Source organism: Dermacentor silvarum, chromosome 4 (genome assembly GCF_013339745.2).
Source record: "Dermacentor silvarum isolate Dsil-2018 chromosome 4, BIME_Dsil_1.4, whole genome shotgun sequence".
Classification (NCBI taxonomy): domain Eukaryota; kingdom Metazoa; phylum Arthropoda; class Arachnida; order Ixodida; family Ixodidae; genus Dermacentor; species Dermacentor silvarum.
This window is the reverse complement of record NC_051157.2, coordinates 3,249,825-3,274,821: the sequence shown is the minus strand read 5'-3', so window position 1 is coordinate 3,274,821 and position 24,997 is coordinate 3,249,825. Positions and strand designations below refer to the sequence as shown.

At 50.1% G+C, this 24,997-nt stretch overlaps 1 protein-coding gene across 1 annotated transcript in view; it reads right to left on the bottom strand.

The window, feature by feature from the left end:
- Positions 1-24,997, bottom strand: part of LOC119448019 (transmembrane protein KIAA1109 homolog) — a 431,927-nt gene that overhangs the window by 393,587 nt on the left and 13,343 nt on the right. Inside the window, exons 2-4 of the mRNA XM_049665124.1 lie at positions 18,564-18,820; positions 4,681-4,861; positions 4,566-4,613 (exon numbers count right to left, since the gene is read on the bottom strand). Coding sequence (XP_049521081.1) covers positions 4,566-4,613; positions 4,681-4,861; positions 18,564-18,820 — 486 coding nt within the window. The remainder of the gene's footprint in view (positions 1-4,565; positions 4,614-4,680; positions 4,862-18,563; positions 18,821-24,997) is intronic.

The following is a 24,997-nucleotide window of genomic DNA, read 5'->3' as shown; positions in this document are numbered from 1 at the left end:
AATGAACCTCTTGCGAACTTGAGTCACTGATTATGTGCGACTGAGTGAGCAGCAAGCAAAGGAACAATTCTCAGCGTTTGCAGGTATACTGGCGCGCCACGCTTCTTGTCTCGGAGGCCTCGTGCAGACTTCTTGGCAGTGCCGCTAGATGGCGCAGCGTGTCGAGAAAGAAGTGCGAGAGAGGAGCCCCAGTTGCTGCATGACACATTTCTCAGTGTACACTTGCACCGGCGTGCCATGCATTTTTGAGGCCACTGCAGGCGTTGCGGCCGTGGTGTTCGATGGTGGCAAGTGTTATTAGGGAAGTGCGAAAAAGATGAGTCCCGCATCAGTAGACACCTCATACATAGCTCATTCCGATGGTGGCAATACATTGTGTCGCTATATTGATTCAATGCTAATGCATTACCGTTGAGTCATCGAGATGGGTTCAGCCGCAATTTTGACGCAAAAGCATCAAATGACCCATTGAGCAAAAAAGCCAGTGTCTGTAGTCTGTAGCAGCAAAACGACACCTAAAGTCCCATTGACTGTGATGCCATGTCACAAGCGCGCCTCAGTTGAGTTCCCATTGGCTACGACACCATGCCAAGAGCGTGCACTGATGGAGCAGAGTGGCGAAAGGGGCCACCTGCTGTCGCACTAGTGCGCCAGGTATTCGTGAAGAGAGAGGATCTCCGCGATGCCACGTCAACCTCGCTCTTGCTATCAGAAGCCGCCACGCAGCCCGTATGTCTCTCTCACCCCCGCCCCTAGGCTTAGCTGCAGGGTGTGCCTGCAAGCCTTGGTGGCCGCTACTGCTTCGTGGGTCTCTCGTGGTGCAGGACGTCAGTGGCATGCGGCGTTGGCACTGCAGGCAGCTGCTGCTTGCTGGCTGGGGCAGCACGTACCACTAAGATACATAAATCGCAGCGCAAAACTTGAAGGACAGCTCAGTGGCATTCAACTGGACATTATTGCTTTCCCATTCACAACCATTAAGAAGTGCTTAGGTGTCCTCGGACTTTGTATTTTTGGCATTGGCACAAGAGCGCCTCTGGTTACTGCACTGCTCTGAGACAGGGCATGTGTGCAGTGCCGGGTGTCGCCGGAGGCGAATAAATCTGTCTTCATCAACTTAGGGCAATATAGTGCTTCTTGCAGTGCAGTGCATGGCCCGCTTTGCAGGCTGAGCATGCGCGAGCAGCAGTGCACTTGATTAGGCAAGGTGATGGTTGACATTGCCCTGCAGCATCCTAAGCCCAAACCCACAGTGGTTGGTACTCCTGCAAGGTACCAGACCATTACAATATATATGGGATTACCAGAAACAGCACTTCGTTATAAAGGCGTTCGACTGTAGTGAATTCTATTTATTGGATTCTTTGATTTACTTTATTTTAATTGGTTTAGCCACTTAGTATGTGCCACTGGGTGTGTGCCCATTCTTGGTGAACCCTTCACAATGAGTATGTCCCACTGTGACACAAAAGGTACAGAATACCCAAAGATTGCTTGACACAGGCTAAGAGCAGGACACCGGTATGGACGAACACGGATCGTTCGAACGCGCCACCATTCGCGTGACCGTATACGTGAACGACTAGGCGATGGTGTCACAGCATGGGACGAACATATTCACTCGCTATCGGGTCGCGGTGAGTCGGACTTCCTTGATTTGTCGCGCGCCGATGTGAATGTACTATTGGTAGTAATTGGGCTAGTGTGTATTAGTGTATGAAAGGTGCAATAAACGCCCTTTTGATTGTTTGCACTACTGTATTGTCGTTCCTTTGTCCCATGAACACATGTGAGACCCCACATCTGGCTGCCCAACGTGGACCTCTTGGGACATCGGACGATAATTTTGAGTTTTGCTCGGTTCGAGAAAACCTTTGTTTGAACTGAAGCGTATTCATAGCGTGGATTTTGATCGCTAGCATCGGCGGCGTGCTTTCTTGCGCAAGGCGACGGTCGCTGTAGTGTGTTTGAACTTTTCAACATGCTAAGCCTTTTCGCGAGTGTTTTGTTGAAGTACACTCGTCCGTACGAGAGCCACGTGGTCTGCATCCTGGGAGAGCGAGGCCTAGCGCCCGCGGAGCATTGGCAAGCCTGAAGCGAGTGAGTACGGAAGCCTCGTGGGTAGTCCGAATTTCTTATGTAAATAGCTTCTTCTATATCTTTGACTTCGGAAGTCGCGGCTCAGGAAGCCGGGTGGCCGCGGGCCACGGGTGCCGCTACGGGCTGACTGGTATTGCGGCCTGGCACCGGGCGCTCCGACACCGTCTGGGACGGTGGGCGCCGTCAACTCGGATGCTGTATGCACCAAGCGGGGTAGGACCACCTCACAGAGCTAACGTCTCCTCGCGGCTGCCTGTTGTGCCCATTTTGGGTGATTTTTTATTTTTTTTGGATGCCGGTTATTGTCAAAGTAGTGACGCATAGGCCTAAGGCTTTACAAAGCCTTAGGCCTATGCGCACGTTGAGGGACACAACCTATTTGACCGTGGTGTTGAGGTGTCGCACTTTGCTTCCCTCATTCTAGTTAGCTTCACACGAATTGAAATTACTCGTTCCACTCAAGAAAGTAAGCTTTGTTCACGTGAACTTAGCATTGAGAAATGCCGCCCGAAATTTTGCTAGCCGAATTGAACATCGTACCATGTGGGCGATGCGTATGCTGAATTCCTCTCCCTTGCACTACTTTAGTGGTTGTCGAGTGCATTGAGTGTACGCAGCATGAGCGGAGTCACCCCTGGTTTGCTGTCACCTGCACATCATCAGCGCTGCTGCCCCGGACTACAATCGAGCTACCCCAGGCGATGCAGATGCCTGTGGCCAGATGCCTTCGGCGCAGCGATTTCGACGGCCACCTGTGTCCGGCTCGCTACCCTCGGCGGCTGGGAAAAGAGCCGGCAGTCACCAACGGCTACAGTGGCTCTCGCTGGCAGGGCGCGTCGGCGCGAGCGTCACTTGCTTGTGCCGACTTCTGCGTCGCCGTTTCCGGAGTCCTGGGCTGGAGTCGTGCCGTCGAATCCGCAGAGGTGGTGCTGTGACCAACGGACGCCGGCAGTGAACCCCAAAGACAATGTCGGCTCGCATGTTGTGGATAATATGTGGACATTTCCTCGGTGCAGCCACTGTCGCATGTACTAACTTTCGTTCGCTACGCGCGCGTTGATAGACCATGTGACAGGTTTTGCCGAAGTATGTGTAGTGAATTAAGGTTGGGGGGATGTGGGGATGCGCGACTCTCACGCGTCTCCTGATGTTTTCCCTGCATAGCTCGCGTCTCCTGTGGTCTGGCTTCTCCGCGTTGCTAAGCGCCGGAGGCGGTCGTAGTGGTTGCGGCGCATTGCGAGAGATGGCGCGAGTGTCGCAATACAAATGCCACCGAATGGTGGGTTGACTTGGGGGAAAAAGGTCAAAGGATCACTCTCTTCGGGTTGGGGTCAGTGAGCGATGCGGATGTACCACGTGTGCGCTGATCCATGCTTCGCGAGACTGTCTCGCGAGGCTAAGAGCAGGACACCGGTATGGACAAACACGGATCGTTCGAATGCGCCGCCGTTCGTGTGACCTTACACGTGAACGACTAGGCGATGGTGTCACAGCATGGGACAAACATATTCGCTCGCCATCGGGTCGCGGTGAGTCGGACTTCCTTGATATGTCACGCGCCCATGTGAATGAACTATTGGTAGTAATTCGGCTAGTGTGTATTAGTGTATGAAAGGTGCAATAAATGCCCTTTTAATTGTTTGCACCACTGTATTGTCGTTCCTTTGTCCCAAAAGCACATGTGAGACCCCACAGCCTTTGTCTTGGCTGACTTCTTTGTACTTCCAACCGCTCAAGTTTACAACTGTATATTCACCTCAGTGGTCCACAGCAAGGTACTCCAGAAAAAAATCATGAGCCATTCCACTCTGAAGGTGGATGACCAGCGAAGCTGTTTGGCACACGACGGAGAGCACACGACTTGCATCGTCTTCAATGGTGAGCCGCTTGTAGCTGGACTCTCGGGAACGATCTTTATTGGTGTTTGCCGCCCGCCGCCGCTGATTGCATTCTTGCATCTGCTCTGGCTGTCACTATTCATAGGCGCTGCTCCTCGGGAGTCCGCACTATACGCAGCCTCTCCCTTACATCGAGAGAAGATAAGTGAAATTAAAAATGAAGAACGGCAGCTTGTCTTCCCTCCTTCATGCTGACAATGCACTAGGGTGCTGCCGCCCTGGGAGAGCGGAAAGGAAACTAGGCACACACGAGCTAGGAACAACGAAAAGAGAGGGCGGTGTGAACGTAGACATGGCCAATGCGGGCTGCAGAGCCGTAAATCTTTGAGAAACGCTCATTATCTACCAGAGAGTCTACTAATCTTGAAAATGATGCCTACTGATAACTAATCAAAATGCATATCCAAGTGATGAGACGTATAAGGTTTTGCTTAGAAAGAAGTGATTTTGCATCAAATTCGGGAGCTGAGTTTTTGCATACGCAGCAGATCTGTTGACGGACACAAATAATGCATAAAACCCTAGCCATAGACTGCTTCACTGCAAAAGGCCTATAGGCAAGCTTACTTGAAGCGCTCGAGCAAGAGGCGTCAGCTTTCCGTAAAGTTGTTTTCCCTGGAAAGAGAATTGAAATGGAACAGTTGTTGCATTCTTTTGTGCCTCAGTCTTATTAAGCACTGACCCTAGGTGGCAGATGTCCCCCTTGTGCATCCATCGCCTCCGCCATGAGCCAGGCAAGCACCGCACAAAGACGCTGCTGTTCTGTCTGCTGAGCTTTGCGCAAAGCCACCAAGAGCCGGTCGCACGGCTTGAGCCAGGCATTTATGGATGGGGTCATTGTGCTCAGAAGATGCCAGTCCAACCTGTTGGGTTTCAACACCACATATATACATCGAAAGCAGTTTTCATAACTTTGAAGTCATTAAAATATTGACAATTGTTCTATCACACTGTTAAAAATGCAATCGGTCACTAAATAAAGAAAAATTGTCACTAAACAGACCAAGAGGCGTAAAATCTAGTGACATAACCAATATAATGGCAACACTAACAAGTTGTCTGTAGTGCATCGCTAAAAACTAAAGTTGAGAGGCGAATGCTGCAGCTATAATGGCCACCAAGACTTCACTTTCTGCATGGTTCACGTCCTATTTTTCTTTCACTAGTAGACTAGGCACGAGTCCAAAGGTGTCGCTGTCTGGACATTGCTCTAAGATGGTGCAACATATACTCGCGTCGCCTGCAGTGTCCAGCAAAACGTTTTGTTGGCACATTGGCATTTACAATACAAAGAGGGCATGTTCTGGCCCTGTAGCTCCAGCAGTGCAGGGACCTGATTGGAGCAGCCCTCCTTCATTTGCCTTCCACCTGTATTTCATTAAATCATCGTACGCTCCTCTGAGTTGTGATTTGGCGACAATATTGTTGCGTATTTGGAAGAAAGTGGACTTGGAACAGCTGAAAGCAAAACTCGATGGGCTCATTTCAGATTATGTGGAGTGCAAAGTCGTATTTGACCATGTTTATGCTGTCTCTGAAGTAACTCTTACTTCTGTGCTGTAATTTCAATAGACGAAACGAGACGGAAGGGCCCTCGGTCTCATTCTTTGTTTCCACGCTACGAAGTTACATCACAGATTACCTGATCTCTGACATTCTTAAACCTTCTTCCTATAAAATTGATCCTAAAATCCAACTGAATCTGACGCGATTCATCTTAGACATCTGACATGCCAAATGTTACAAAGAAATATAACTAGCAATAGTACTTGTGTCCTCATTGTACAGAAGTGCATTGGCTTGAACTGTTGCTTTTGACCATTTAAAAACTGGTCACTTTGTGGCAGAAAACTCAGTTGGCAGTCAGCACAGCTCCTTGTCTGTCCCACTTTTGCGCTCTTCACTTCAAAAATGTTGCTTTGCCAACTGGGGCCTTAGCGGCACTGTCGTCTGGCTCGATATTTCATTGTTCTATATACAGTAATCCCTCGTTATAATGAAATCGCTTTACTCGAAATATCGCTTTATTCGAAATTTTTTCCGGTGCCGACCCAAGCCGCATGTATTTTAAGTCACATTACTCAAAGCGCACAAAGAGCTTGACCCGCTTAATTTGACCCGCTTAATTTGACACTGCACGCGCTTTTCCACATGCAGTGTCAAATTATTACTGTGTTGGAATCAGTCATGTGTTCTGTGTCTGCACGGTGGATTACGTGGTGCGCGGAGCCTATATAAGAGGCGTTTGCTGAATAAAAGGAGCTCTCCTCGATTACCCAAAGCATAGCGTCCTGACTGCGTTCTTGGGGACACGGCGTCTCATCGTGACCTGGTGTCAGAAGCTGGTGAAGAATCTTTCCTCTGAACGACGCAGCTACGAGAAACAATGTCAGAGAAGCCATCAATGCACCTGTATAGATTCATCATCATATGGATCCATCAATGCCATCGCTGGATTTTGACCACATATAAGAGTGGCCGGCATGGATCGAGCACTTCGACGATTACCAGTTTGCAACGGGACTCAACGAACGCTCCAGGGAAGCCCAGGTTCGCACGCTACTGTACACAATGGGACGGCAAGCACGTGAGGTCTTCAGTACGTTTGGGCTGTCAGAGGAAGAGGCTAAAGACTATGAAGCCGTAAAGAAAAAATTCAACGGACACTTTGTGAAAGATCGAAACATTGTGTATGAGAGCGCCTGCTTCCACACACACGCTCAAAAGCCAGGAGAGTCTGTAGACCAGTTCGTCACTGCACTACATGTCTTGGCGGACCATTGCAACTTCGGCAGCCTCAAAGAATGGATGATCCGAGACAGACTTGTTGTCGAACTCCGTGACGCAAAGCTCTCGGAAGCTCTACAAACGGATTCGCAGCTCACATTTGGCACAGCGCTGGAAAAGGCTCGCCTAAAGGAGAGCGTCTAACAGCAGCAGTGTACTGTACGGGGAGACGACGGCCAGTCATCAGAAGTTCGCGACCAAGGCCCCAACATGGATGCCGCGGCTCAACAGAGACGCCGGCAGCACGGCCAGTTGCATCCACAGGTTAAACCACCGCCAGCACAGCCAACGTGGGAGGAACGCTGCCGCTTCTGCATAGTTCCAGTCGTGAAGCCATCAGGAGACCTGCGATTATGTGTAGACGTTACCAAATTGAACAAGTGCCTAAGTCGAGAACGTTTTACGTTACCAACGGTAGATCAGGCCCTTGGTTCACTGTCGGGCGCAAAGTGGTTTTCAAGACTCGTTGCTAACTCGGGCTTCCACCAGGTGTGACTCAGTAAGGATTCTGAAGAGCTAACAACATTCTTGACACCATTCGGTAGATATTGTTTCACTCGACTACGGCTTGGAATTACTTCCGCTCTAGAATATTTTCAAAAAAGAGTGTCACAGATTCTATGTGGCCTTCCGGTTGATGTTAACGTTATGGACGACGTCCTAGTGTTTGGTGAAACAAAAGCTCAGCATGATGAGCAGCTAAGTGAAGTAATTACACGCCTAGCAAAAGCAAACGGGACATTGAACAAAGAGAAATGCTTGTTTGGGGTTAAGGGGGGACGTGGCTTTGAAAATCAACTTCCTGATTTCTTCATGGATTTTGATGAAAATTGGCACAAATGTTTAGAATGTCTCCCTGATACTTCCATAAAAGTTTCAGAGTGATACCTTCAGAACATTTTATTGAGCAGAATTTTTCTCTCTTGAACTTTCTGGAGGGCCTGGGGAGCTTAAAAAACATGATGGAAGGCTCGTTGAGTATTGACTGCATAGCTCAATGCGTGCTGAAGGTCGTGACAGTCTTACTTTTTTTTTTTCGCAACACAAATTTTTTAGATAGTCATTTTTCAAGTTACCTTCGCACCAAGCACACTTTCGGGGTGAACGAATAGCCACGCCATAAATTTATAAAATGTCAAGATAAAAATGCGAGACTGTCTCGACCTGCACTGTAGTCCAAGGAACGTGACAAAAAAAACAGAATCAAAATAGGCTAAACGGTAACGAAGTAATCAGCTCCAGAAACTGAGCAGAAAGGCGAAAAAACAGTTTTGAGAAAATGGCTCTCAAAGTTGCACCTTCTCTTCAGTTCTCTAAAACGCACCAAAGTTGTAATCTTTGATGTGTTTTGTGACGTGGGGCTTCTTGGGCATGTGGCCTCTGGTCTGCTGAGCCTTCGTTCTGCCTTTTTCATGTTTGTATGGCATTCTTTACTGCTGCTCTACAAAGAGCATGGTGCCTGGGTTTCAAACCAAGTGAGGTGCAGAACTATGTGGGCATAAATATACAGTAGTTCTAGCGTTGTATCTGCAGACTGCCTCATTGATAGCATCCTATAGTGCAGTCAGTGAGGCATTGTTTTCTTTTGGTAGAATCGACCATGTTACTGAATGAAGGCTGACAGCAGCCTTCTGAATCATCTTCCATTGAAAATGGCTATGGAGGTTAGGAGAGCCACTGATAGATAGGCAGCAATGCAGCTGCTAGGTGCTTTCCAGCCTGTACTTTTGTATCATGCCTCACTTCTACAGCCAGGTGTCTGTGCCAGCCCAAGTGGCCTAGTGAACAGAGCTCATGATGAGGTTCTTTTTATGAAGGGGTGGTATGATAGGTATTATTACTAGATATCGTGACATTACGATAACAGAGTCGGCGCGCGATGTGCTAAGTCGCGGGTCGATCCAAGGTGCCGATGTGCGAAATGCCTGGTCGCGGGTCCGCGGAATAGACGCTCGACGAGCTTAGTCGCGCAGTCCGAGGTGCCGATGCGCGAAATGCCTGGTCGCGGGTCCAAACGCTCGGTAAGCTCAATCGCGCAGTCCGAGGTGCCGACGCGCGAAATGCCTAGCCGCGGGTCCGAGGAATAGACCTCGAGGTGTCGACACTCCATGAGCGATGTGCCGACACGCGAAATGCCTAGCCACGGGCTCGAGGAGTCGACGCTCGAGGTGCCGACGCGCGAAGTGCCTAGACGCGGGTCCGAGTCGACACTCGATGAGCGATGTGAAGACGCGCGAAATGCCTAGCCGCGGGCTCGAGGAGTCGATCCTCGATTAGCTTAGTCGCACAGTCCGAGGTGCCGACGCGCGAAATACCTAGCCGCGGCCTCGAGGAGTCGACGCTCGCGGTGCCGACGCGCGAAGTGCGTAGCCGCGGGTCCGAGGAGTCGACACTTGTTGAGCGATGTGCCGACGCGCGAAATGCGTAGCCGCGGGCTCGAGGAGTCGACGCTCGATTTGCTTAGTCGCGCACTCGGAGGCGCCAACGCACGAAATGCTTAGGCAAGGATCCGAGAAGTCCGCGCGCGATGTGCTTTATCGCCGAGTCGGAGACGCCTACGCGCGAGAGGCTTAGCCGCGTGTCCGTGCATTCCGTGCCCGAAGCTCGGTCGCGAAGTCCGCGTCACCGATGCTCGGAATGCTTAGCCGCGGGTCTGAGACGTCCACAAAAAGCGGGATCGGCCACACTACTGCTATGTCCACGTAGCGCCCGCCTTAACACTCGTCGAAATTACGGAAACTGTCCGGAGCTCGCGAGGACACCGCAACAAGCGGAGCAGACGACGCCATCACGGAGCGAACACCGGACCAATGGCGAACCGCGCTGGAGTCACGTGGCGGGCGCGGCCAATCGGTGGCTCCGGCACGACCTTCAAACATTTGCTTTTTGTGTGCTTGTTTCTGTATGGAGGAGATAGCTGAAGCGGCAGATTTGAAGACGGAGAAATGCGCTTTCCAACGAGACCAAGATGGCGGCGCTCGGCTGCGCCGTTCCGAAGATATCGTGGCTTGAAAAACGCCGTTTTTTCGCGATTTCCGCGCAATTTTTCAGCACCTTGGCTGATACAACAATTTTTTAGAGCACTTCTACTTGGTTTTCAGTGATGATATTTCGGAATAATATAGAATAAGAGTTACAGAAACTGAAAATGTGATTTTCAAAAAATCGATTTTTTAGCCATTTTTCGCGATGCGAAAGCCGCGTCCCCCCTTAAGCAAGTACGTTTTTCGGGCCATATCCTTAATGGAAATGCCATTAATCCTGATCCGGCTAAGATCAGCTCTATTCAAGATTTGAAGCCACCCAAAAACGTAACTGAGTAATGAAGCCTCCTAGGCATGGCAGATCATTTGGGATGCTTCTTGCCACATTTAGCTGAGGTCACTGCTCCTATACGTGTTCTTTTGCACTAAGATAGACCCTTGCTTTGGGGCGGTGATCAGGAAAAAGAGTTCCAAAACCTCAAAGATCTCATTTGTTCAGCACAGTGTATGGCGATCTACGACGCTTCGCTACCAACAATTCTTTCTGCTGACGCCTCGTCTTTTGGACTAGGAGCAGTTTTGTTTCAAAAACAATAAGATGGAGAACGCAGACCAGTTGTGTTCGCGTCTCGTTCGCTAACTAAAACCGAGCAATGCTACCCCCAGATTGAGAAGGAAGCGCTTGCGCTAACATGGGCAGCGGAAAGGTTCGATGAGCATGTAGGTGGTTTGGACTTAGTTTTTGAAGTGGACCATTATTTTTGGGTCACAAGGCAATTGATGATATGCCACCAAGAATTCAACGTTTTCGCTTATGGCTGATGTGATACAGTTTTTCTGTTGTATATGTTCCCGGAAAATTGCTCATCACTGCAGACACTCTCTCACGTTCTCCGTTGGCTCACACAAATCTGTCAAGCTACCTGACGGTCTCTGAAGTTACAGCCTACTTGAAAGCTTGTTTATTGGGCGTAGAAAGAGGAGATGATTTCCTGACAAGGGTGAGAGAGGGTCAAGCGAGCGACGCAGTGTGTAGAAGCCTGCGAAAACTGTGCATTCGAGGTTGGCCGAAGAAATAAAACGTTCCTGGCTATCTTGCACCTTACTGGCAGAATCAAGCATGCATTACGTTGGTGAATGGGCTGTTGCTAAATGGAATGAGGCTAATCATTCCTCAATCTCTTCGAAAAGGAGCGCTATGTAAGCTGCATGACTGTCATCAAGGCATCTCACGATGCCGTAGTAAAGCCAAAGGTTCCGTCTGGTGGCCAGGACTAAGCACTGAAATAGCATCTTTCGTGAAACAGTGTAGTGTTTGCGCAATGCATGCCCCTGAGAGGATGGAACCAATGATAGCATCGCCAACATCCTCTTATCCGTGGGGAAGAATCTGTGCAGATCTGTGTCAAATTAACGGACAAGTAGTAGATTATCTTTCACGCTACTCAGAAATAGCCATTCTTCCGTCTACACAGTCTGCCACTGTGATACACCGACTAAAAAGCATTTTCGCTTGACATGGTATTCCTGAATGTATGGTGAGCCACAATGGTCCCTAGTTAATGAGCACAGACTTTGAGTAATTTACCAAATCATATTGTCACGAGCCATGGAAAAGACAAAGACGTTGTAGTGGGGCTGGGTCAGAGGCTCTTCTGTGAGACTGAAACCTGCTGGAACCTGTGCGCTCTGTGCAGTCTTGACTAGACAAGCGCTAGCCGTTTACTGGTAATTAAATACTCCCCGTAACGTCTTTTTGGTGGAGGTGCTGGGTGTACCTCCACCTCATCTAAGTGTACCTTTGGGCGCCGCCAGATCAAATTACTTGGACACCTAGTCGACGCTACTGGCGTGCAACCGGACCCTGACAAGGTCCGTGCCGTCCGCGACTTCCCAGTTCCACGGTCCACGCAAGAAGTACGCAGCTTTCTTGGGCTCTGCTCCTAATTTCGCCGGTTTGTTCTCAACTTCACGGACATTGCTCGACCCCTCATGGACCTACTCAAAAAGATGGCGGCCTTTTCTTGGGGCGGGGAACAAGCGACTGCCTTTGCGTCGTTGATTTCTGCCCTCACTTCACCACCTGTGCTGGCTCATTTTGACCCGGCTGCTAGAACAGAACTTCGCACCGACGCAAGCGGCCATGGCATTGGTGCTATCCTCGCCCAAACACAGAACGAAGACAACCTTGTGATCGCGTATGCTAGTCGTCTTCTGTCACCGTCGGAGAAGAATTACACCATTACTGAGCAGGAGTGCCTAGCTCTCGTCTGGGCTGTCGCGAAATTCCCGTTCGTGGTCATCACAGACCATCATGCGCTCTGCTGGCTCTCGACACTTAAAGACCCCACAGGAAGGCTCGGCCGTTGGGCATTACGGTTACAGTACACGTTCTCGGTAGTGTACAAATCTGGCAAGTTACACAACGACACCGACTGCCTCTCCCGCCATCCCGTTGAACCACCCGACTCCACTGAAACAGACCCCGACATCTATGTCTTGGCGATAACAGACTTCATCCATGTGGCCGACGAACAACGTAGAGATCCATCGTTGCTCTCTATTATTGACCGTCTGCAATCCTGCACCATCGACCCTTCACTCAACATGTTCTTGCTTCAGGATAACGTTCTTTATCGCCGCAACATGCACCCCGACGGTGCAGAACTCCTGCTCGTTGTCCCGCATCATCTGCGCAGGGACGTCCTCGTCCAGTTTCATGACGCCCCCACTTCCGGGCACTTAGGCGTCTCGAGAACTTATGATCGCATACGACGACGTTTTTTATGGAAGGGCCTTTATCGGTCTGTTCGCCGCTACGTAACATCTTGTGACCTGTGTCAGCGTCGCAAGAAACCTGCGACCCAACCTGCTGGTCTACTTCAGCTAATTGACGTTCCAACCGAGCCGTTTTATCGAGTGGGCCTGGACTTGCTCGGTCCCTTTCCAATTTCCACGAAAGGCAACAAATGGAATGCAGTCGCTACGGAGTATACCACTCGATATGCAATTACTCGAGCGTTGCCAACCAGCTGCGCCACAGATGTAGCTGACTTCCTACTGTATGACGTCATCCTCCAACATGGTGCTCCACGTGACCTGCTCACAGATCGCGGTCGCTGCTTCCTCTCTCATGTGGTTGACGATCTACTTCGATCATGTGCTACTCACCACAACTTCACGACCTCATATCACCCTCAAACCAATCGACTCACCGAACGCCTAAACCGTACACTGACCGACATGCTTTCCATGTACGTTTCCGATGACCACCACGATTGGGACAATGCGCTTCCGTTCGTCACATTTGCATACAACTCATTACGTCATGAAACTGCCAGCTACTCACCCTTCTATCTTCTCTTTGGACGTCATCCCTTACTACCCTTTGACACCTTGCTCCCTTCTGATCCAGCCTCCCCGTCCACGACTTCCTATGCGCAAGATGCCATCACGCGTGCGCTCGTCGCGCGTACAGTCGCCCGCGCTCAACTCTCGTCATCGCAAACCGCACAAAAGGCCACTTACGATCGTCGACACCGGGATACTGATTCTCGTCCTCCTCTGGCTCCCATCTCGTCGTGTCGGCCTTTGTGAAAAGTTAATGTCGAGGTACGTCGGGCCCTACCGCGTGCTGCGCCAGGTGACTCCTGTCACCTATGAGATATCTCCCATGGCATCCACCTCATTGACTGCCGCCCCAAGAAGTGACATCGTACATGTACATCGTACAGCCATGTCTCACGAAGCGTGGATCGGCGCACTCGCGGGACGTCCGCGTCGCTCACCGATCCCAACCCCAAAGAGAGAGCGCCTTCGACCTTTTTCTCCCAAGTCACCCCGCTGTTCGGTGGCGTTAGCATCGCGACACTCGCGCGATCTCTCGCAACGCACCACTACGAGCGCCTCCGGCGCCCAGCCGCGCATTGAAGCCGGACCACAGGAGACGTGTGAGAGTCGCGCATCCCCACAAGCAACGCCTGGTGTTTTAGAAGTCAGCCCAGCGGAGATCCTAATGAATAAAAGGCTCCGGACTCAAGTCACAATGCTGCCTCAGCGGCGTACTCCGGGACAGTACTCCCCGAAATAGGCAGTACATAATTATCGGAAGGTCAGGAAGAGGCTGAGCCACTACCTTGATCGACGTCACCGATCTAAACATCTCCCCATGCTGAAAACAGGCGATACGGTGTGGTGACTGACCTCCGTACAAACGGTACCGTGCACGGAGCAGCGGCACATCCACATTCATACCGTATTCAGACAGAGAACGGGCTCGAAGTTCACCAAAATAGGCGGATGCTCAACCGTCTCCCGAAAGATGAGATAAACAGTGGAAGTTACGAATTTCCAGATAGTCAGGAACAGCCCAGCAGTGTTCCATTGAATACTAGAACAGGCGACAAAAGGAACAAATCATGGGTGCCCCTGACTCAAAAGGAAACAGACGCTAACAATTTCCAGACTAAGACTGTGACGATTACTACCCACTGAACACAAGACGTTTTGTAGCTGTCTTGGACCAGCCAAAATGAACTAGAACGTCTAAAACTATTCAAGATGGCTACAAGACGTCTTTATATGTACGTCTTGAAGATGTCTTGCAAAGGATGGCTTGAAGGCATCTTGTTAAGCTGTTTTACGCTATCATCTTGCTAAAATGGCTAGAAAACATTCTGTAAAAACGTCTGGAAGATATCTGTGCGGATCCTTATCCAGATATATGTATAAAATATGATTTCAGTTCTTTCCGCTGCTTTATACGGTTGTTAGATATCTAGCACCCATACTGGTCACACAGCCTGTACTTAAAAACGTGTATATGCACGTTTACAGCTGTTTACTGCAGAACGAACGGAAGGTGTCAAATTATATGGTGCAGCGTGCCCGAACCGTTAATCTCAGTCGCAATCGCATCGCTGGTGTCCCCCGTGATAGAATCCACACGAAAATAAAGTTTTCCTGATGCTTTGCGGTGCCAGAAAATTGTGGTCTCTTGGATGCCGAAAAGTGGCCAAAAGACCTGCGGGCAGACTTGCGCCATAGCATTCCATGGGGTGCGGTAGATGAGCGAAGTTTTACCGCTCTAAAGAGCACTTCTGGCGCTGAAACACGCCGAAAGGCACAAAGGAAGTGTCCGTCCAATTATAAACGCCATGTTCGACAGGAGGAGCTACATTAACAAATTGGGAACACGACTTGGGGGAAGCTGGTCTAGAAATTTGCTCGCCGCTCGCCATAATCGGCATGCATCGTAATAAAACACCGCCCCTCGCTTTGTTGCATTTTGACGGTGCAAATCGACCGATAACTTGCTGAAAACACGAAAAATACGAGCGTCGCCAGCGGCGAGTCAGGCTGTCAACATCCTCGAAGTCGATCTCAAACAACTTTGTCACAACCTGTCAACAACCTCGAAGTTGATTGTTGGCAAAAGCACAGCCGTGAATCGAGACATGTAGACGTAAGGCGCCAACATTAGCTCCAAGCTCTATTTGAAATGTATGAAGACAAAGACAACGACAATCTACATGATGCTGCCTTTTTCTACAAGATGCTACCAAATTGCACGTTCACTACCACTGGCTGATTCTCAACCGGAGGAAAACAGAGCAAGGAGCGTGTCACGCTGCTGTTTGGTACCAATGCAACAGGCAAGGACCAGCTTCCCTTGTTGATACTAGGGAAGGCAGAGAAGCCGCGCTGCTTCCGAAATGCAACTACAGTTAAACCTGCTTATAAAGAACCTCCATATAATGAATTCCTGGATATAACGAAGTTTTTCTATTCCCCGCCGTTACTCCACATGCATTTGAGACCTCTACGTAATGAAGTGGTAGCGGGAGACCCCCTCGAAATAACACGTTTTCCCCGCCGACAACCTAGAGATTTCGCCCCAAATTTTGTCATTTTTGCGCGAGCAGCAACCGGAAGCACCTTCTCCGCGGCGACGAAATGCAAAGCGGCAGTGTCGCGCTTGGCGCGTTCGAATTCACGGCGACTACGAGGCGAGATCAAGCGCACATGTGCGTGCGTGCGAGCGTGCGCGAGGCGGGCCTGCATCCCCAGACCCGGCGATGTTGCCACCGCGGGCGTGACCTTTCCCCCTCCCTTTATTCAAACCTGATCCCGCCGCTTCCTGCAGCTGGCCTAGCCCGCCAAGCCGGCACTCTCCTTTTCCAGTTGATGTTGCCGAAAAAAAAAAAAGTTTTTTTTTTCAACGCGCTGGCAGCGCCACTCTTTCGTTACTGCGCAAGTCTCTGCGCTTCACTAACCTGACACTAGGTGACACTATACGACGCTATGACGCTAGAGAGCCTAAATGCAAGCGCTGTAGGCTCTCTACTACGACGCCATCGTGTCGCTCGCTCTTCGTTTCCGATGCTTCGCGCTTGTGCGAAATGACACGCGTCCACGCATCCTCTACCTGGTGTGACATGCCAAGGATGAGTGCTTCGACGAAGAAACACAAGATATTGACTCTTGAGGACAAAATGGCCAACTTGGACGCTGTTTCTGGAGGCCAAAAAAAGAAGGATGTAGCTGCCAAATTTTGCATCCCCCAGCTAGTTCTTTGTCCACAATTTGAAAAGCGAAAGATGCGATTCGCAGTGCTATGGAGCGTGGCACGGACGGCAAGAAGTTGAAGTCATCAATATATGCCGATGTCGACAAAGCTGTGTTCAGATGGTTTATGGACATGCGGGCACGAAACGTACGCATGAGCGGTGCTGTTTTGCAGCAAAAAGCAAGGGATTATGCTTGCATCCTGGGCTGCGATGATTTAAAAGGCAGTAAGGGGTGGCTCGAAGGTTTTAAACGCAGGTAAGGGATCGTCGGCAAAGTGATCAGTTTATTTTTCAAATTTTCGTGCCAAACCTGCATATAACAAAATCCTCTTTATAACGAAGTTTTTCGGGAATTTGTCAATTTCGTTATATCCAGGTTTAACTGTATTCCCAAGGAATGCATCTACACAACAAGCGAGCATGAATGACTGCTGCTATTTTTGAAGACTACGTGCGCCTTCTGGATAGACGGTTCGACGCAAGGAATCGGCAAGTGCTTTTCATAACTGACCATGGTCCAAGCCACGGGAAGATAGACAACTTCAAGGTGATCGCTGTGAAATTTTTGCCAGCAAACACAACCGCGGTATTGCAACCGATGGATCAGGGCATCATTGAGACAGCCCGGAAGCTGTACCACAAGGCTCTTTCGCAGCGCATGCTCACAGTGTATGATGCAAGCAAGACACCAGCAACATTGATTTGGTTGGTGCGATCCATTTACTGAACTTTTCACGGAAATAACTCACACCTTTGAAGGTCGCCAACTTTTTTGTGCACACTGGCTTTTCCCGTGCCGTCGTCAGCGACTCTGACCAGCCTGACGATGACTGGACTTGCAGCGATCTGTACGAGGCTGTTCATAAAATTGCTGGCCAAGAGGTAGAAGGCGACTTCGAGACATTTGCGTTGGTTGATGCTACTGCTCCCGTGGTCGCCCAAGCGACGGATGCGTAGATAATTGACACTGTTGGTGGCCTCGACGAGGACAAAGAGCCGGCGGACGAAGAGCCAGATGAAGATCCAACTATAATGCAGACGCGGGAGTACCTACGCCTGCTGCAAAATAAGGTAGAATGCATGGGCGGGGACCATGGCCTCGTGCAATGCTTGGTCAAATTAGAGCAGAGGTTGCTCGTACCCGGTAAGAACTTGAAACAGCCAAAGCTCACTGCCTTTTTAACACGATAGCGTTAAGGGCCCCGTGTCGTAAGAAATCCTGCGTCGGTGTCGGCTTCAGCATTAAGCATTGGCGTCTGGAGGAAATAATCATGCCGAACCACACGATCCTGAACCACCCCGACCACACAGGCCCTCCCTATGGCGCAAGGTGTTAGTGAACAAAAGTTGAATTTCTCAAAGTAAAATCAGTAACATTGAGCGGAATGTTGAAAACCGAGCATTTCTAAAGTTTGGACACACGCGCACGCCTCGGGGAAATAGCAAACAATTAATAATGTAATAAAAAAAGGCCCTAGGGCCTTCACATTTTGATATAAGATGGCTTAAATTGATCATGTAAAAACGTCTTCCCAGCAATGCATTTGTGTTTAAAAGTGAAGCCGACTTTAAGGGGATCAGTGCAAGCTTGGTCTTTGTAAGCTGGCTTTCCCACGTTGAGTGTTGCAGGGAAGCCTACTCAAAGAAAAATGTGATGCAAACGGAGCCCGATAATGCTATCGCGTTCCACTCTTTAGGGCGAAGCTTAAGCGTCCTCCAATTTTTTGCACCTGAATAAAGTTTTTCTCCACTGAATACATTATATTTTGACTTCCTCGCAGTTGTGACGCAATTAAAGCTCGACTGCTTTAGCTTGTCTCGAGTGGTCCCTTATATCGAATTACAGCTTATAAAGAATTTTTTCACCGTCCCGCTGACTTCGTTATAATGAGGGATTACTGTATTTGATACTGTTTCTAATAAAAGGCTCCAGATGTGAGCTTGGCAGTTGGCTTGTCACTTGCCTTGTCATTTGTATTGTGCTTTACTGCTTTTCATAATAAAATTTCTTTTTTAAAGTGCATTGCAGATGCCGATCTTTTAGGTCGTATAGGTGCCGCGTGGCAAGCCATCCATTCTGATTACACCGTAAGCTGTGTCACTAAGTTTACATGCCACAGTTAAACTAAAGAAACCGTTACGATGAGCAGAAGCAAAACTTTCAGGAATTAAAGCCGAGCAAAAGTTCTAGATCTTTTGTTTTATAAGGCCAAACACTGGAGTACCTGGTGAAATCAGTGCGGTGTGCATTGGTGGTTCGTGGAGGGGCAGCAAAGTTGAACCAGACTGTCTTGATCTCAAGAAGGAGCAAAGCATCACAGGATGGCTCTCCGTCAGAGTACAGGGCCTCAGGGTTGGTGCTGTGTGGCCCACCATGACCCACCAGCCTCAAGCTCGCTCCTTCCACACCGCACTCTGTCATGATGAAGCCCATCTTGTCGTCCACCTTCTCGCAGTCAGGGCACTCAAACGTGAAGCACACCTGAAGAGCAAAGGCTCTCTTTATAAAATGAGAGAAATATTGACACTGAATACCACTGTAAGAACAATGCTGGCTGAAAGCAGTGACAGCATGCATGCTGTGAAGACCTTTACGCGGATGTGTTTGTGCATTCCCCATTGCCTCTGACAGTAAGACTGAGTGATGGCTGTGCAGAGTTGCAACGGGCTCCTCATTTCCAGTGGCCAGATACTTGACCAAGTAGATGGGCAGAGGGCAAAGACGAGGCAGCATAGAATGAAAAGCGAGATCTTTAACTACACCATTAAATAAAATGTGGTCAGCTCAACAGGCTGCTTGTGAACTGTCACATCTGTGCAGCAGGTTGTGGCTGCTGACGATTTATTATAAACAAGGAAACATGAACATGTTAAGCCGCATAGCTTAGGCGTTGGAGTCAACAACTAGCCAGCGTTCCATGACAAGCTCGCGCTCGTGCCATCACGTCCCGTGCATTCGCGCACGCACTTCGTTGTCGTCTTTTTCTAGTGCAACATGTCAATTCTTCCTCCCTTAGACGAAGTCTCCATAGCGGTCTGGAGGACGCCTAAGTTCAGGTGGTCGCAGTTTCCGGGTGGTTCCTGCTTGTGACGTCGAGGTCGACGGTTGCAAGGAAGTATTAAGTATTGTCTTGCCTGTCTAGCGAGTCACGCCGTTGAACCGCAGAAGTCCACGGTGTCTCTTCTGACGTGGTGCCTGAGAGATCGTCTGCTATGCTCTTATCAATCAGTGATTGGGTTGCTTGTCTGGTCTTCTTCATGTGGTTGAGGTGACGCCGAACCTTCCCTTGGTCGCTGTTTACCAGCCAGGATCGTGGTCCGACGCGGCACAGTATTTCGCCTTCAATCCATTCCGGCTTTTTCAAAAATTGACGGATTTGTACTCTCTCCCCTACAGCGAAGCGACGTGATTTCGGTAATGCCTCCTGGCTTTCAGGGATTTGTATCTCCGTCTCCCGCTTGAGCAGATCAAGAGGGGATAGAAGTTCTCGCCCGAACATGGCTTTCGCAGGTGTCATCCCTGTGGCAGGCAGTGTGTATAGTTGTGTGTTGTCGATACAGGAATCTTGCAAGTCGGCACTGTATAGACTTAATTGTATCCCTCAGGAGCGCTCTCTTCAGCTCTACCACATAGCATTCTGCCTGGCCATTTGTTGCAGGGTGGTACGCTGGTGATGTTATAGCCTGAATGCCATTTGCCATGTAGAACTGCTTTATCTCGGTAGAAATAAAGGCTTTCCCGTTGTCGGATACGACCTTTTGGGGAATGCCAAACGTTGCAAAGAGGCTTCAAAGCACATCGATGACAACTGCGGATGTTGCTTGCGTCACGTGCCGAACTTCCACCCAATTTGTGTGTGCGTCCACAACAACCAATAGGTGCGCCCGAGTAGTGGCCCCGCAAAGTCAACGTGCACCGTGTGCCATGGTGTCTGGGGACGGTCCCAGGTGGGAATAGGAGCTTTGGGTGGGCTCTTCTGCATTGAACGGCATTCACGGTACTGTCGCACCGTTTCTTCGATCACCTTGTCGATTCCGGGCCTTCACACGTAGCTCCTTGCACCCTTTTTCATGGCTACCATGCCTCGGTGACCATCATGTAGAAGTGCCAGGACGTGAGATCGTGCTGAGTTTGGTATGATCACCCAAGACCCAAGTGTGATGCACTCAGGATGAAATGCTAGTGCGGTCGCTCTTTGTCGGTAAAGAGCGAACTCCTCTCCAGTGAGTTTTTCCACTGTGCCATCCTACACTGCCTTGTACAACCTCTGCAGGATGCTGTCTTGTTTTGTCAGACGTGCTATTTCTGTAGCAGTAAACAGAGGTCTCGACAGAGCTTCAAACAACAGTACGTCGCCTGGTGGCCAGGGTTCATAGAGAGGTTCTGGTAATGGTAATCGGCTCAACGCATCTGCATTTTGATGGTTCTTGCCATGCCGGTAGACGATGTTGTAGTCGTACGCCGATAACTTGATACACCATCTGGTCATCCGTGGTGAGAGGACTTGAGCCGTTGGCTTTCCTGGACCTAGTATGCCGAGCAGCGGTTGATGGTCCGTGACGAAAGTCACCTTTCTTCCCGCAATATACTTGTGGAACTTGTGCGCTGCAAACACTACAACAAGGCCTTCTCTGTCCAGCTGAGCATAATTGCGTTCCGCCGACCCTAGCGTCCCAAATGCGAAAGCGATTGGCGCCTCTCTATTATGGTCATCCCGTTGAGACAGAACAGCTCCTATGCCGTATGGTGAAGCGTCACATGAGACAAGAAGCTCCTTCTGTTCATCGTAGTACGGTCTGACTGAAAAGCAATCTCTTAAGCTTATCGAATGCTTCTTGATGGTTGGTCTCTCATCTCCACGTGGCGTCCTTCTGCAGGAGCTGGTAGAGACAGCTGGCAATTGTCGCCCTGTTCTTCAAGAATCTGTCATAGAAAGCCAGCATTCCGAGAAATGATCGGAGTGCTTGCTTGCAGTTTGGTGCTGGAGCCTCTGTTATAGCTCGGTCTTTCTCTTTGTTGGTGTGGACACCTGTTTCGTCGATTCGGTGTCCCAGAAAAGAAACTTGTCACACTGCAAAACAGCACTTGTTTTTGCCGAGCCGAAGGTTGTACTTGCGCAGCAGCCTCTTCAGGACTTCTTCCAGTCTCTCGGCGTGTTCTGTGGCGTCTTTCCCACTGATGATCACGTCATCTAAGTACACGCAAACGCCTGTGATGCCAGATAGCATAGTCTCCATGAAGCGTTGAAAAATGGCTGGAGCTGCAGAGATTCCGAAAGGCAACCGTTTGACCTTGTAAAGCCCTTTCAACGTGTTCAGGGTCAATATCTCTGCTGTCTCTGGCGTTACGTGAAGTTGCTGGTAAGCCTGTGCCAAATCCAGAGTGCTGAACACCTTGCCTCCCCTCAAGTGGCTGAGGACTTCATCTGTAGTGGGAAGTGGGTAATCTGCCTTCTTCAATACTTGATTCACTGTGCAACGGTAGTTGCCGCATATTCTCAACGAGCCGTTTTTCTTTCGAACAAGTACGAGAGGCGTTGCCCAATCCGAATGCTGCGCAGGCTCGATTATGCCTTGATTGCAGTCAATCCAATTCAGCTTCTACAGCTGACCGCAACATAAAAGAAACTGGCCGGGCTTTTAGAAACTTTGGTTTTGCTCCTTCCACGAGTTCAAGCTGTACCTCAGGACCAACGTGTGATGAGATGTTCTCGTCGAACACAGACTGGTACTTGTCCAGAAGCTTGGAAACAAGTTCGTCGTCTGATACGTCATTGATGCCCGTGATCTGTATACAGTGGAATCTCTTTGATACGAATCTCACGGGGTCACGAGAAAAATTCGTATTAGCCGAAATTCGTATCATCGAAACACAATTAAAACTAGCTAAACGGGAGTCGAGAGGTGAACTCACTCAGGCGCACGTACGTAAAAAGCATTTACAGTATAGACCACTTATAACGTAACCGTTTATAGTGCAGAACTGGCTACAACGCGGCCTTTTCCGACTCCGGTTTACCCTCCCATAGAACTCCATGTAGTATACGCATGCCGCTTACAGTGCAGCCGCGTGAGACGAAATTGCGGCTTCCGCGGGAAAATCTCGCCGACAAGGGCGGTTGCGAGCACGATGTGCGCCCACTGATGGGAGAGGAGATCAACGAGGGCGATGCGGAGGAGGAGCATAAGACGTGGAGCACGAGTCCAAGGGCAATAAAGTCGTCACCACACGTCGTATGTGCGAGCGAAAGCGCGCGGGGGACGCACGCCTTCACGGACAGCGAACGCACAGAGGAGAGCAAACGCGACTTCCGTTGCGCGAAAGGCCGTGGGGGTATGGAAGGGAGGGAGGGAGGGGGGGCGACGCTGTGCTGCGGCGCCAAATGCTTGCAACCGAGCGCAAGGGTAACTGGCGATGCAATCTCCCCACGCGAAAGGAGCAAAGCGGAAAGGTAGCGCGGGAGGGAGGGGCGGCTCCTACTCTGCCAACAAATGCGTTCTTGTACTTTGCGCCTGTGCCGGCTGTCGGTGTTATCGCACGCACCGTATCTTGAAAGCGATCTCCACGCGGCTCTGACCTTTGTATGCGCTGTGCTTACGCCGCTCAGTTTCCGTTGAAGCGATAGACCGCACGAACCTTCGCTTGCTGCGGCGGCCACGCGTGGGGAAGCGCGGCCGCCGCAGCGAGCGATGAGACAAGAAGAAAAGCACAAAAGCAAAAAAGCGCCACCGCTTCAAACTCCTCACGCCCAGTTGCGGCTTCCGCGTTGTCCGGCGCCGCGTCTGTGCCTCCGCACGAAAAGAGAAAAGGAAAACGCGTGTGACTGCGCGCTGTTCTCTTTCGCGACTGTCGGTGGGGCGGCATTTATTCGTATCAACCGACGCGGGTCGAAAATCGATTCGTAACAATCGTTCTCTAGCACGTTGCAAAGTAATGGGGCTCAGCCGGGACCGCAGAAAAATTCGTATCATCCGGAAATTCGTATTAGCCGAGATCGTATCATCGAGATTCCCCTGTACCCAGATAAGGAAACCAGTTGCGTCTAAGGAGGTTACACCCTGCTCCCTTGATGACAACAAGTGGTAATGTCAGGGTCTTGTTCCTGTGCGTTACATCCACCATTGAACATCCAAGAACACGAAGGGCCTGGCCTGACCAGGTGCATAGGAGGATGTTGTCTGTCTCAAGCTGTGGAGGGTCATCTGTCCATGTGGACTTCAACGTGGCCTCACTGATGAGTGTGCAGGCTGCACCTGAGTCGACTTCGAACTCTAAGGACTTGCCCCGTACGCGTAGATGAGTCATGACCTTCTGCGTGCTGGACGTCTATTAAGGTGTTGAGCTCGTAAAGTGCCCCGTCTGGTGAATCATGTTGAGTCGTGACTGGTGCTGAGGCTGTTGTCGAAGTTCCTTGTCAGGGATATTCGATGTTAATGTTCTTGTTCGTTCTTGCCTCTTTCCGTTTTTTCAGGCATGCCTTTTCAATGTGTCCGCATTTCTTGCAGTAGTTGCAGGAAGCTGTCTGGAACTTGCAAGTGTCCGGACTATGTTGCGCGTCACAACGCCAACAGCATTGTTTCTTCTTTTGGGAAGACGTACTCGAGTGACCTTGGCTTTCTGTCTTGGAGATGCTTGTGCAGGCTTCGTGAATCTCTTTAAATTCAACTTTCACGTTTCTCTGGTCTTCAACGGCGTTCTCAGCTCGCAGTGCAATGTCAAAGGTTTTCTTGAATGTCAAGTCCTTTTCCGCGAACAGCCATTGCTGGACCTGCTCGTTCCGAAGACCGTAAACGAAACAATCACGCAGCATTACCTCAAGAGGCAGGATTGTTGGATTGGCCGCAGTGTCTGCGCTTGTTCCAAAATTGAACTTTGCTGCTAGCCCCTCAAGCGCTGTGATGTAATCACTGACCGTTTCATCGTGCCATTGGTCACGTCGTTGGAAGCGTGCCCTGCAGAAGACTTCAGAAGGTTGCGGACCAAAACGAGCCTTGAGCATCTCAAACTTGGTAGGGCTGCTTGGGTTGAACGAGGGCGCAGACAATGTCGTAAGTCTGTTCTCCGCACAACGTTAGCAGATGAGCACGGTTCTTGGAAGCGTCCGTAATGTCGTTAGCCTCGAAGAAGAACTGTAGCCTCCGATACCAGGATCTCCAGGAGCCAGAGCTGCCACTGAATTCGGGTAGCTGACAAAAGTCACGCACCGCCATGTCGTTCCGTTCCTTGATGTCGGTGAACTGCCGCTGAGTCCAGAGTCTTCGTCGTCGCCAATTGTCATGTCTGTGCAGCAGGTTGTGGCTGCCGACGATTTATTACAAACAAGGAAACATGAACATGTTAAGCGGCATAGCTTAGGCATTGGAGTCAACAACTAGCCAGCGTTCGATGAGAAGCTCGGGCTTGTGCCATCACGTCCTGTGCATTCGCGTGCGCACTTCGTTGTTGTCTTCTTCTAGCGTGACATGTCATGAACAAAAGACGAAGGCTGTGGGGTGTCAAATGTGCTCTTGGGATAAAGGAACGACAACACAGTAGTACAAAATATCAAAAGGGCATTTATTGCACTTTTCATACACCAATGCATGCTAGCCGAATTACTAGCCATAGAACATTTACATGGGCGCGCGACAAATCAAGGAAGTCCGACTCACCGCAACC